General features: G+C 42.2%; 1 protein-coding gene across 3 annotated transcripts in view; it reads right to left on the reverse strand.

Moving 5' to 3' along the window:
- Mylk3 (myosin light chain kinase 3) overlaps nucleotides 1–13,913 on the reverse strand; it is a 48,230-nt gene that overhangs the window by 30,346 nt on the left and 3,971 nt on the right. For 2 of the 3 annotated variants that reach the window (XR_004110129.1, XM_031340647.1), the window contains exon 1: nucleotides 4,961–5,643. The exons of the other annotated variant lie outside the window; for it this stretch is intronic. Coding sequence is in view for 1 of the 2 variants with exons in the window: in XM_031340647.1 (XP_031196507.1) it covers nucleotides 4,961–5,446 (486 nt within the window). In the remaining variant the exon portion in view is untranslated. Of the gene's footprint in view, nucleotides 1–4,960; nucleotides 5,644–13,913 lie in introns of those variants that run through there. 3 annotated transcript variants of the gene reach the window in all.

Here is a 13,913-nt window from a genome sequence, read left to right on the forward strand (position 1 = left end):
ACCCCATACCAGTATAACAAATGAAGAATTCTGCCAACCCGATCCCTAGAATTTTAAGCCAAAGATTTAAATTTTCAGTGTTGAGCCGGGCAGTGGTGGCACATGCCTTTAATCCCAGCACTTGGGAGGCAGAGGCAGGCAGATTTCTGAGTTCGAGGCCAGCCTGGTCTACAAAGTGAGTTCCAGGATAGCCAGGGCTACACAGAGAAACCCTGTCTTGAAAAACAAAACAAAACCAAAACCAAAAATTAGTGTTGGAAACCAATTAAAATCATTTAATTGCTGCAGATAAAATGTATCTTCAGCTGTTTATTATCTCTGTTCTCTCCAATCAGGACACCGTGACTGAGGCAGGAGAGGTCTATTAGTGGTTGGTCATATATTACAGGGGAGCAGGGAATTGTTAACCAGAGCTGTTGCTTTGACTTAACACTATGAGCCACACTTGGGACTTTACTGGTCAAAGATTCAAAACTCCTGGGGATCCCAAGAACAGGTAGAAACCTTTTCTGGAGAGCTCCTTAGCCACAGAGTGACTAGGACCAGTGTAGGGCTTTGAGTGTGTATATCAAGCCCTGGTCTCTAGCAGACCTTTTAGGTTTAAAGAAGAGCTGTGGAGTATCCCTCTGGACCAGGGCTCAGCATCCTTACACAGGGGGCTCCTTGACACGTGTGACCTCCCCAGCCTCAACTGGACTGGACCAGACTTTGTCCCTGCCACAAGCAGCTAGCCCACTTAGGGTGGAGTTTCCTGAGATAAAGAAAGCCCTTTTGTCCAGCTGCTTCTCTGCCTTCTCTGGAAGTTCTTGCTAGGAGCCACGCCCTGCTGAGCTGCTTCACCTGCCTTCCCCACAGAACAACAAGATGCTAATTAGGCCACAAGACCCTGGCTTACTGGGGGATGGGTTTCCCTGCCTATATTTTCTCAGACTCTGAAATACACATTGGACCTTGATCAGAACCTTTGACTTGGTCTGGTTATTTCTCTTGCAGTCCAATTCCCCTATTTTCCCCCAGGACCCTGCCTCTCTTTCAGGAACCTGGTTAGCATAGCTTCTGGCAGCTACAGACACTGGCCACTCTTCCTTTCAAAATAGCTATAGATGTTGAGTACCTTTTGTGTGCGGGACACACATTTCAAACATTTCAGATTAGTTCCCTAATCTTCCTGCCCACTCTTGAAGGCAGATAGATTTACTAATGGGATGATTCCTGATTCACAAAGAGAGAGGAAGACACTGAGGAGCTGGCCAGATGTTGGGAGGCAGAGTTTAAACCATCAAGTTAGATTTGAGAGGCCAGGTCACTGCCTTACTGCTGCTCAGCTCCAAGGCTGAGGAAAGCCACTGACCGTGCCATCCCATCCTCCACACGTGATTTGACCCTGGAATCCCGTCTCAGCCAGAACTATAGCAGTATGAATAGTTTGACCTGACTTGATTTAGGATTGAGTTTATTTTTCTACCCCTGACCTAAGTCCTTTGTCCTCCAGGGCAGTTCTCCAAAGTCCTCCCCTCTCCCAAGTCCCCCTGCCAGTTTTTCCTGTGCCTCTCTCATCCTGTTCCCTTCTCACCCCTTTGTGGTTTCAGGGCACTAGCCTCATCTGTGGAGATCACATGACAACTTGGAGGAATTGGTTCCATCCTTCTACTACATGGGTCCCAGAGTCAAACTCAGGGTTTCAGACATCACAGCAAGCATCTTTACCCACTGAGCCATCTGTTTCAGACACCACAGCAAGCATCTTTACCCACTGAGCCATCTTGTAAGCTCAAGGACACTAAATTTTACTCCAACTCTATCTTTCTCTCCCTCCCTCTCCCCTCTCTCTCTCCCTTCCTCCCTCCTTTCCTTCTTTCTTTCCTTCCTCCCTTCCTTCCCTTTCTGCCTTCCTTCCAGTATACACATATGCGCATATGCCACAGTGCATATGTGGAGGTCAAAGGATAAAGTTCTTTCTTTCTGTTATGTTGGTCCTAGAGATTAAATTCAGTTCATGAGGTTTGGTGGCCGTCATCTCTACCTACACAGCCACCTTGCTAGCCCAGTTTTGCTCTTTTAATAACACGGACCGCACATAACCCAGCATCCAGCACATAAAATCTGCTAGCTGTTATGGTCCTCATGTCATCAATATGATCCAGACCTGTGCAGCAGACAGCCTGCCTATTCCTTCCTCTGCAGGATCTATCCTGTTACTCCTGTTTTGTAAATTAGAAGCTTTTCCACAGACTTCTTTATCAGTAGAGGCCAACTTGTACAGACTGTCCTGAGGCAGACCCTGTTGGCTCAATCTGTCCTTTCCCTCCTTTTCTTCAGTACAGGAGGTCTCCTGTGTCCACCCACAGGGCTGATGTCCTGAACAGCCTGGCTATGTTAGGCCCACCTGCAATTGAGCCCAAAGATGAAGGTAGTTGGCTTCTTATGATAATCTAATTCATTATTACAATAATAATTATTACAATAATTATTATTATTTGGAATAATTCATGATTCCAAATTAAGGTTAGTGAGCACTTTAGAGACGAAGCAGGTGGTAGGTGGTGTGCATGGACTATAGTCCAAAGGCAGGACACTTGTCTTGTATACCTGAGGCAATGGTCAGTGCTGGACTATAGTCCAAAGGCAGGACACCTGTCTTGTACACATGAAGCCCTAAGTTCAATCCCCAGGATTACCACCAAAATATGATATAAAGAAAGTAACCAAGCCCTGACATAATTTCCAGATTTAACAATGTCAGAATGTACTTCAGTCCTACATATGATTACTAGACCCCCTACTCTCTTAAGAGACAAATAGAGGGTCTCTAAGTGTCACTGGAGTCTAGATTTTGGCAGTAAGAATATGTTAAAGACCTGTGGCTGAGCTTCAGTTCATCGAGTTCTTTGAACTGCACATTCATCCTTGACAAATAGAAACTTTATGTCACGATCCAGTTAAAATCTGACATTCTAATTGGAAGATAGGACCAAAACCAGCAGTCACTGATAATGTGAGTTAAACACAAAGACCAGAGGGAGACACAGCAGGGTATGCAGACAAGGCAGCACACTGTGACAAGCATGAAAAGACAGTTCCAAGACGTCCCCTGTTCCCAATGCCTATATAGTTACAGTGCAGTTAATTCCATCATTCTACAGATACCTTTGTAAATAAACAAGAAAAAGGTGTGAAACAAAATAGGAAAGGTCACGAACAGGTAGTTCACTGGATAGAAAAGGTTTTAAACCATGTTTCATCCTTTAGTAAAAGATGTTAAAGCTTTAAGATATGTCCTTCTGTCATCTCTTGGGATTTTTATGAATTTAAAAGAAGAATTAGCTTTATAAGACATACCACTAATTGCTTCACTTGGGCCTGATTTAATAAGGAAACTTTAAGAATTTTAAGAAGTGTAAGACATTCAGGGATGATTAAGTACTAAGCTCAAATAATAGAAGCAAAATTATTTACTTTGGTGATATAATACCAGCAACAAGATTGTGTTTCTGGGGTAGCCATGTCTACTTGTTGTTTGTTTGTTTGTTGTGGTGTTGGGTTTGAAACATGGGCCTCGTGCATGCTGGGTAAGTGCCCCTTTCAGCAATACCACTCATTCCGACTTGATCTCCTCCCATAAGGATAAGAACACTAACTGTTTCGAAATAGCACATTATCCAACATTTAAATTCTCTTCCATTCTTATTTTCATTCTGATGCATGAAAAATGGGGTCTTATGTGTATTTTAAATATTTCAGTGTAATAAACTTCAAAAACACTTAAAAAAAAAAACACCTTTAAGCACATTCACCCCACAGTATCCAGGACAACACAGGAAATGTAGTAGCATTTGCCTCCAGCCTTGGAGATCCTCCTGTAGATCTTAAATCATCTGTACATTACACATTGTATGGTATAGTTCCAATATAATGTGCTATGTAAATAGGTATTAGCCTGGAGCAGAAGTATCTCCCCAGAAGGGGTGGAATTCACTCCCCACACTCAGGAAAACTGAGGAGACTGCTCTTCACTGAAGGCACTATGATCCTCAACTGTGAGGCTACGGAATTGCTACGATGAGGAAGCAAAGATTAGAGAATTAACAGGTGAGGTCCAAGCATATAAAAAGTTCATACTTTGTTATTCTAGCTACTTGAAGGATTGAAGACGACAATGCCTACTTTATTTGCATAAATTAAAAAACTTTGTTAGAAATTATTTTCACCTTAGTAGACTGTCACCTTCTGTTCTTACATGAAAGTAGTTACTAAAGACTGCTGTGTGCTGTACCAGGAAACCCAGAGAGCTGTGCCCAGCTACCCATGAAGAACAGGCCGTGTAAAAACTATAAGGAAATGTGCTTTTGCTTTGTGTTTAGTTTCTGTTTTAAGGAAACATGGGTTGGAACTAATGATCCAGGATTCATAAAATGTATGTAAATTTAGGGATTTTTAAAAGAAATTAACAGGGTTCAAAGCCGTGATCATGTAGCTTTAGTAAATAAAGGACTGGGTTCAGGCTCTCTGGTTGGGAGAAGGAAAAAATGAAAAGGGAGATAGAAGAAAGGAGAAGGAAAAATGATGAGAATTCTCAGGCAGAGAGAGCAAGCACTTGACCTGACAGCTGTACAAGTCATTAAATCAGTGCCGCTTCCTCAGAACCCTCCTCTCCCTGAGGTTGGACGTCAGCACCCTCACACTGGTTTGTCCTTCATGTGTTGGTTGCCCGGAGTTGCCCAAGGACCTACATTCTGACTGGACCACCACCTCATCCTTTTTTGAAGAGAGTGGGGATCATTGGACTATGTGGAAATCCATCTACGGTCTTTAAATTTCCATCTTTTATTTCCCCTACAAAAAGACACAGAATACATAAGGAAACAATGTCTCCAGCTCTCCTAAGAATCATTTCCTGGCCAGGTTCCCCATCAGGGTCTCTGGAAACCACTCCAGCCAGGGCAGGGAATCCAGAACCAACCTCCTCAGGGCCATCAGCTAGACTGCCTTTCCTCCCGGGCACGGTTCCTTGCGCGATGAAATCATCCACCTTGGAATTCTGGAATGTGGACCCTACCAAAGTAATGGCCCTGTCCACAGCCACCACCATCTTGAAGAGGGCTTCTAGCCTGGCGCCATGCTGGGCACCCTCCTGCCGCACAGCCCTCATCAGCTCCAGGACCTCAGGCCACGCGGCCTGAGCAGTGGTAGGGGGAGTGCTGCCAGGCCCTGCCAGACCCAACTCCCGGGAGGCCTCCAGCCAATGCAGGCCTTGTTCCAGGTGGTCCATGCCTTGGCACACACACTGCAGCTTCTCTGTGACGTCTTCCTGAAAATGCAAGAGTCTGTCGACCTTCTCAGTCAGCGCATTAAGCTTTTTGTCCATGGTGGCTAAGCAGGCTCCGCCCAACGCTGGCAGATCCTGGGGGCTCAGACCCTCTAGATCCTCCTCTGAAACTCCTGACATCCCGATTCTGGTTTGGTACAGGCAAAGGCAAGGAAACTGAAAGCATCACGGGTCAGCTTCTCACTTTGGTGGTAACATCTGGAAGGTCATTGTCCTCCGCTGGTAAGAGCCTTGCTGCAGAGCACCAGCCTGCCCTCCTGACTGAGCTGCTTGGGGGACTGGAGAGGGGCAAGTTCTCTGTGTTTCTGCCTTGTCTATCTCCCACTCAGCCACTGAGAGAGTGACAGGCTGAGTTTGGCCCGGGCCCTTCTCCTGGGGCCTCTTGGACATCACGGTAACAATTAACATTCCTCTCTAAGAGGCTGCTGACTGCAGATATTTTAAGAGTCTGCCCAGAGAAAGCTGGGACTCATACAGCTTTTGCTAAAGAATGGAAGAAAAATGTCTTTTAACATGCAAACAGAGAAGGGGAATCCATGGGACCCTACCCTCACACAAAGAACTGGAGATGACCAAGAATTAGTCTTCCCCAGGGATGAGCCCAAATTGGTTATCCAATACCAAGTGGTCAGCCCTGAAATAATATGCATACAACTAACGATAAATAAATCAATAGATGGTTTTTATAGATTTATATGTTTTATACATATAATAATAACAATAAGGAAAATGAATCTGAGAGGGACTGAGAGGGTTGGATGGAAGAAAAAGAAGAGAGAAATTATATAATTGTAATTTAATTTAAAAAGCAGGGTGCTGTTGGTGCAATCCTTAGCAATTGAGAGGCAGAGACAAGCTGATTTCTGGGAGTTAGAGGCTATCTTGGTCTAACAGAGGGAGTTTCAGGATAGCTAGAGAAACCCTGTTTTGAAAAAATTAAATTAAACTAAATTAAATACAGAAAAAAACATGTCCTCATTCACATACAAATTCACTTTGGTCTTTAAGAAGGATAAAAGTATGTGTATACTAACAAATTGTCTTAAAATAAACTTCTTTGTGGTTTATTATCCCTAAGAGAGTATCTCTTCAGCTGGACTACACAAAGGGGTTTTCAGAACTCCAGGGGCTGAGGAGATGGAATCCCACAGCCACACATACATTCAATTCACAACACAAGGCAAGATGAAGGCAAAGTAAACTGTGAGGCCCCTCCATCCAGCTCTGCCTTCAACCGTCATGAAATAGTTAATGTTTCTGCAAGCTAAAAATGACCTCTCCATTGTTCCCTGTTTGGATGACCCATGATATGTGGATTTGGACTGCCTGCGGGGAGAGTCTAGAGCTCATGCCCCTACCAAACATGCTCTTGGGACCCGTACCTCAAAAGAGATCTGAGAAACAACAACCTAGCATACTCACTAAGTGCAACCCCACAGGTCATGTTCCTCTAAAAATGCCCTCTGGAGACACATACCAGCCACCTCCTGGCTCCCTGTATGACAGTGTCTAAGTCTCTAAGCTCTCTAGTGTCATAGAGAACAAGGAGGTTTTCAAACACTTCAGAAATACTGCGCTTGAATGAGATCTTACAGAAGTATCAGCATCTGAAGTGGACGCATTCAGGTGGCAACTGGTGTGGGATACAAAAGTGAATGTGTGCCTTGGAGTGCCAAGGATATCCCGGGCCAGTATGGCAACTTTCACCCTTGTAGGAAATAGCAGAGCCCAGAAAGGAAAATATGCCCAGGCTACGCAGGCATATGGTTCCAAAGGTGGTTTTGTCACATACAGGAAGGCACCAAGGGAAGGGGGCTTTGGTGTCCCCCAGGATTCCCTTTACTGAACACAGTCAGTTTTGATAAACCAACCTGGAAGTCTGGGACCCATAGGCACCATCAAGCCATCTTGCTATTTTAAGCTGAAGGTAGCCTTCCACTTCGCTTCCTTCTTGCTATGCTTGCTACGCTTGTTCACAACCCCTCCCCTCCTCTCCTCACCCCCTCAGCCTGGACCTATCCAAACTCATTTCTGGGAGTGCTCCTGAGTCTTGGTGATGGAATGTGCACAGCAAGCTGGAAAGGAACACTGGTCTGTTTTCCTATTGGTGAGATTAAAGACAGATACATAGAGAGGGGCTATAGCTCGGCTGGTCTAGTGTCACAGAGCCCTGGACCCAACACTACATACAGTAACCCAGTACATTATGTGCCAGGTGTGGTAGGTACTGCATCAGCCTGACAGGGATGGATATTTTCTAAAGAAACACTCATGTCCCTCACTTTGGCTATCAGACCTGTGAGCCACCGTTCCTGAGAAGATGCTGCCTGTAAAGGCTCCCTGCCTTAAACTCCAGGATTGGGCAGCATTTGAAGCGCTGCAGTTCAGGGCTAAACTACAGTTTATCTTGTGTGATCTTTAGCTTACCAAACAGCTACTCCTTGCCCACATCTGTGTTGGACTTAACATCCTGACAAACAGATAAAAACCTTGGGAATGTACTAATTTAGCAAAACCCTATTCTCCACCAGAGACTGCCATCTCAGGGCTGAAGCTTAGCTGCCAGCACACACAGTAGCTTACAACTGTTTGCAACTCCAGTTCCTGAGGATTTGACACCTCTTCTGACATCTGCCAACACCATGAATCATGTGGTACATGCACACATGCAAACAAAACACTCATACACATAAAAAAAAAAAAAACCTAAAAAAAATATTTTTTAAAGAGTGTTATCAGAAAAGATCTGGGCTGCCGGGCAGTGGTGGTGCACACCTTTAATCCCAGCACTTGGGAGGCAGAGGCAGGTGGATTTCTGGGTTCGAGGCCAGCTTGGTCTACAGAGTGAGTTCCAGGACAGCCAGAGCTACACAGAGAAACCTTGTCTTGAAAAACCAAAAATCTGGGCCTATTAAAATCCCCTATCTCCCTGTAACTACCTCTCTGTTCCACCAATGTGTTGTGTTGTGTTTTGTTTTGTTTTCGAGACAGGGTTTCTCTGTGTAGCCCTGGCTGTCCTGGAATTTGATTTGTAGACTGGACAAACTCTCAAGAGCTTCACCTGCCTCTGCCTTCTGAGTGCTGGGATTAAAGGCATGCTCCACCATGCCCAGCCCTACCAATGTATTTTTAAAGTGCCTTGATTTGTGGCTTTCTTTGTTCTGTTACCATAAAAACTCCATGAAACTATTTTCATGTTGAAACAATGTATTTAGGAAGAGCTACAAGTATTTTCCAAGGGACCAGGGTCACTTATATTTTAGCTCTAAAAGAAACCATCCCTTTGAGCTGTATGTTAACTTCACATTAGAGTACCTTAGAAACCTCATGTCTAACTAGGAAAAGCCTAAAGCTGAGCCAACCTGAGCAAGACTTCCTCCAGAGAGAGAACTTTACAAGTCCTCGCCTTGAGGAATAGTGGAGCCAGTCAATGATGGATCAGAGAGTGCAGGAATGTGTGTTGACCAGGCCTGCTTAGATATGCATAGTTCTCACCTCTGCTCAACTCTAAATGTTCAGGACCCCAAGGCAGATTTGGATGAGACTCACTGGATCTATTGGTCCCTTTTCTTAAAGCAGCCATATTGAATAAATCTCTCTCTTTTTTTCTGATTGTTGCTATTAATTTGGTTCTTGGCTCATCTGAGAAGTGAATGATCCTTTGTTGTTGGCAAACAGGCTGTGACCTATTTGGTAACAATCAGAGACACTACGAAGGAACCAAAATACACATTTAGGGTGGCTGCACACGTGTGTATGTAGACACATTTAATTTTTTTTAAATTTCATTGTCAATGAACATTTTAGGAAATATAATTCTATAAATAGTAATTTTGAGAATCTATATTAGCTTCCTCTGTGTGTGATTTTTAAAAAGTCTATTTCATTAATTCTTATAAAAAAGAGAAAAATTGCTGGGTGGTGATGCACTCCTTTAATGCCAGCAGATCTTTGTGAGTTCAAGGCCAGCCTTGTCTAAAAAGCAAGTTCCAGGGCAGACAGGGCTACACAGAGAGAGAGAGAGAGAGAAAGAGAGAGAGAAAGAAAGAGAGAGAGGGAGAGAGAGAAAATATATTTACTTATATATTTACTAGCTTAAATGTAGTGAATTACTAATTTACTAGTTTATTAAACTATGCCTTCATTAGGTAGTCAGAAAAAATATCTAAACTGCTTTTGCTAGACAAATGTAATATTTTGGGGATTAGTCTGAATATGAAAATACTTTTATATGATTTCTGTGTCTTTGTCTATTTTATTTTATTATTTTTATTTTATTGATCTCACTATGTATCCCAGGCTGGCTCCAAACTCAGAGAAATTTGCCTGGCTCTGCCTCTGCCTCTTGGGTGCTGGGATCAAGGGCATGTGCCACTCTGTCTGGTGGTCTATTTTAAATATATATATATAATATATATATAAGTACACATATATGTAAATATATAAAATGTGTATATAATTAATATTAAAATGAGTTAATTTTACTATTGTAATAGTAAAGAGAAATTTCTCTGCTGAGAAATAATACATTTGCTATAAATAATATTATAGAACTTGGTATTTTAATATCTAAATCATATTATAGAATTAAATATTTTAATATCTAACATGTTGCCAGGAGTCCAGGAATTGGGCTTCCCTTTTGTGGGTGCTAAATCTCGTTTATGGAGAATCTGAAAACAAAATCAGAAGAAAACTCAAGATCCTTTTGTTGGAGTTTGAGAACATGGAAATGGGACAGGCTAGACATTTGATAGCTAAGGGAAGAAAAGAGATTTTAAAAGAGCTTTTGAGTTAGAATCCCCCAAAGGGAGGGTGGGTCTCAGTTGCAGAGATCTGTGTGGGGCTGAATGGAGGAAGGGCTCTTCAGAAAGAGAATGCCTAGAATGAAGAGCAGACACTTGGGGTTCAGACCTGCTGCCAAAAGAGGGATAGAAAGTGTGTGTCGTAAGTTAGAACTCAAGAAAGTTGGACAAACTTGATGCTGAGATGCTGAAGGTCTCTAAGAGATCTCGTGAAGACAGAAGACATTTAATGTTATGATATTCAAATCAGATTGAAAGGTTATGTCTCTACCCAGGTCTAGAGAGAGAACTGAGGTTCTCTCCCTGTAATGGAGGCATTGGCTTTCCCTCAGACCTCCACCGAGCCCTAACACCTGTGTCCTCTTTCCATCTATGTTATTTTCTTGTGTGTTACCTGGAGATGGGGCTCATCTTTAATGGCTTCCAATCCTGCTAAAATGTGTCTCCTGTCTAGTTAACAATTTGGTATAAATCTACATTATAAAATATTTAAGATAAGACCAGTATAATTCAGCTAGGCAGTGGTGACGCATACCCTTAATCCCAGCACTCAGGAGGCAGAAGCAGGTAGATCTCTGAGTTTGAGGTCAACCTGGTCTACAGAGCAAGTTCCAGGATAGCCAGGGCTACACAGGCAACCCTGTCTCAAAAAGCAAAAATAAAAACAAGTGGTGCACGTCTTTAATCCCAGCACTTGGGAGGCAAAGGCAGGCAGATTTCTGAGTTCGAGGCCATCCTGGTCTAAAGAGTGAGCTCCAGGACAGCCAGGGCTATACAGAGAAACCCTGTCTCGAAAAACCAAAAAACAAAACAAAACAAAACAAAACAAAACAAAACCAAAACAGTGTAATTCACAAAAATATATTGATCTTAGTCTCCATTCACTGAACTATTAAATTCAATGCTCATGTTCATTGAAAACATACCCTCATGATACATGCAATGCAATGTAACTCTGACAAATGCAACATGATGAAAATGCTAGTACAGTTTTTGTTCACAGAGCTAGAGAGGTGGATCAGTGGTTAAGGGCACTGACTATTCTTCTGGAGGACCTGAGTTCAATTCCCAGCACCCATATGGAGGCTCACGGCTGTCTGCAACTCCAGTTCCATGGAATCCAATGCCTTCTTCTGGCCTCTGTAGGGACCAAGCATGCACATGGTGCACAGACATGCATAAAGCAAGAATACTCATATACACTAAAAAATAAGAAAAAAAATTCTTTAAAAAATTATGGATATATCTATATATCTGTATCTACGTATCTATATATAGCATATATGACAATTTCAATATTAAATCTGTTTAGAGGCTTGCTTTTACTTTTCTGTATTTTTTTTAATTTATAAAAAGAAACCCCATTCCTTTATTGTAGTATAGAGAATTAGCATCCTCTTCTCTATCTTCATGTGAATATTTCTTCCATTTGTTCCTTTGTTAAAATAACTCTATTACCTTCCTATATTGAAACTTGTCGCAGGGTTGGAGAGATGGCTCAGAGGTTAAGAGCACTGACTGCTCTTCCAGAGGTCCTGAGTTCAATTCCCAGCAACCACATGGTGGCTCACAACCATCTGTAATGGGATCTGATGCCTTCTTCTGGTGTGTCTGAAGACAGCTACAGTGTACTCACATATATAAGATAAAATAAATAAATTTAAAAGAGAAAGAAAGAAGAAAAGAGAGAGAGAGAGAGAAAGAGAGAGAGAGAGAGGAAGGAAGGAAGGAAGAAAGGAAGAAAGAAAGAAAGGAAGAAAGGAAGAAAGGAAGAAAGGAAGGAAGAAAGAAAGGAAGAAAGGAAGAAAGAAAGAAAGAAAGAAAGAAAGAAAGAAAGAAACTTGTCTCTTAGGAGGAACCTTGGTGCTACAATAGACTCTGCTGAGTGTTCTGTACTTGAAACTTGGCTGGGGTGGATCTCAGTGGGTAGATGATCTGCCTCCTACCAGAGGCTCGGTTTGATCTACAGCACTGCCCAAAATAGGAGAGTAGAGTCATACAAGCCTGTAATCCCAGGGTGGAAACCGAAGTATCATAACTCCAAAATCATGCCTGGCCTTGGCCAGCTCCAAACCCACCTGTCTTAAAACAAGAGGAAACTACATTGTCTATTGGGAAGTATAATGTTGTCTTCTCTCTTCTGCCGTGACTGTTTGTTAAGCTATTAGATGAATGTAGTGGTTTGAATGAGCTGTCCCCCATAAGCCCCTGGATCCAGTTGGGGGTTCCTGTTTGGCAAGGCTTAGGTGGTGTGGTATGGCTAGAGAAAAGTATGCCAATGAGGTTTCAAAAAAACTCCCTCCATTTGCAGTTCCATCTCTGTATTTCCTGTAGTTCAAGATGCAAGCTCCCAGCTGTTTCTGCCTCCATGCTATGGCGCTTGATGCCACACTTCCCCACTGTGATGGGACTCTTCCCTCTGGATCCAGGGCCACATGTCTAAAATAAACCCTTCCTTCTACAAATTGTCTTGGCCATGGTGCTTTATCACAGCAACAGAAAAGTAAACAAGACAAGGAACTCTAGGAGGACTTAATAAGAGACTACTTTTAAAGAACAAAACACTCCTAAAAGAATCAGCATGTCTCTATAACCTTCTACCCTTTATCTTGACTTACGAGTATATAATTTAACTTAAATTTATCAGTTTTCCTTTTTAAATGAAACAATGGACAGGCCTAAGAGAGAGCGGTTGTTTATGCTTCCTCTTTGCCTAGTCTCTTTTAAAAGATGCATCCTGTGGGTAAGTAGGCATTGAATACACTGTCTGATTACTGTCCGCATGGGTTCAAAGCAGCTTGGGGAAAGCAGACAGAGACTAAAGTTTGTAAAGGCTTCCCCTTTGTTTCCCACTATCTGCTATTTGACCATTATCTTCAGATGGGTAACATATTAGTATCTTGCCCTGTTGATTGGTTTGGAAGAGTTTCTGTGTGTCTTGTGTTCTCATCTCCAAAGTATGACCTAGAAGGTTTCATTAGAGATAACAAGCCAATTTTTCAAGTTTTCATTTTGCTTAACTATATAAAAAGGTTTTACTCAATTGAAAAGTTCATCTAGTTATTGTTACAAAAATATTATACTATTCTTAACAAACTTTTAAAAATACTTGTGAGTTAAAAATTAGATGTAGGGCTAGAGAGATGGCTCAGTGGTTAAGAGCACTGACTGCTCTTTCAAAGGTCCTGAGTTCAATTCCCAGCAACCACATGGTGGCTCACAGCCATCTGTAATGGAATCTGATGCCCTCTTTTGGTGTGTCTGAAGACAGCTACAGTGTACTCATCATATATATAAAATAAAGAAGGAAAATCTTTAAAACAATAAAAATAAAAAATAGATGTAATTTAACCTTTCAAGGATTCAAAGTGAGCGTCTATTGATGCCCAAAATATATTTAAATTCTGTTTTTCCTTTCAAGTCATCCATTGACTATGTCATCAACAGTTCAGAATCATGAGGATATGGAGGAAGTAGACTGTTTTATTTCTTGACTCTTAAAATATGGGTGGTTATTTTGAAATAATAAGCATTTATTTGATGAAGACCGGGGAAAATCACAAGGCAGTCTGCAGCGGTACATCATTATATCACCTTACAGCATTTTAAAATGAACTCCAGTGTTCCACTCTTAATAATATTTTATAGTTAACTTAGAGGAGCTGATGTTTTGTTAAGAAATGGTTTCTTTCCAGATTCGTTTAAGATGTGGCTTCAGGCCGGGCAGTGGTGGCGCATGCCTTTAATCCCAGCACTTGGGAGGCAGAGGCAGGTGGATTTCT

The sequence above is a fragment of the Mastomys coucha genome, unplaced genomic scaffold, assembly GCF_008632895.1.
Source record: "Mastomys coucha isolate ucsf_1 unplaced genomic scaffold, UCSF_Mcou_1 pScaffold22, whole genome shotgun sequence".
Classification (NCBI taxonomy): domain Eukaryota; kingdom Metazoa; phylum Chordata; class Mammalia; order Rodentia; family Muridae; genus Mastomys; species Mastomys coucha.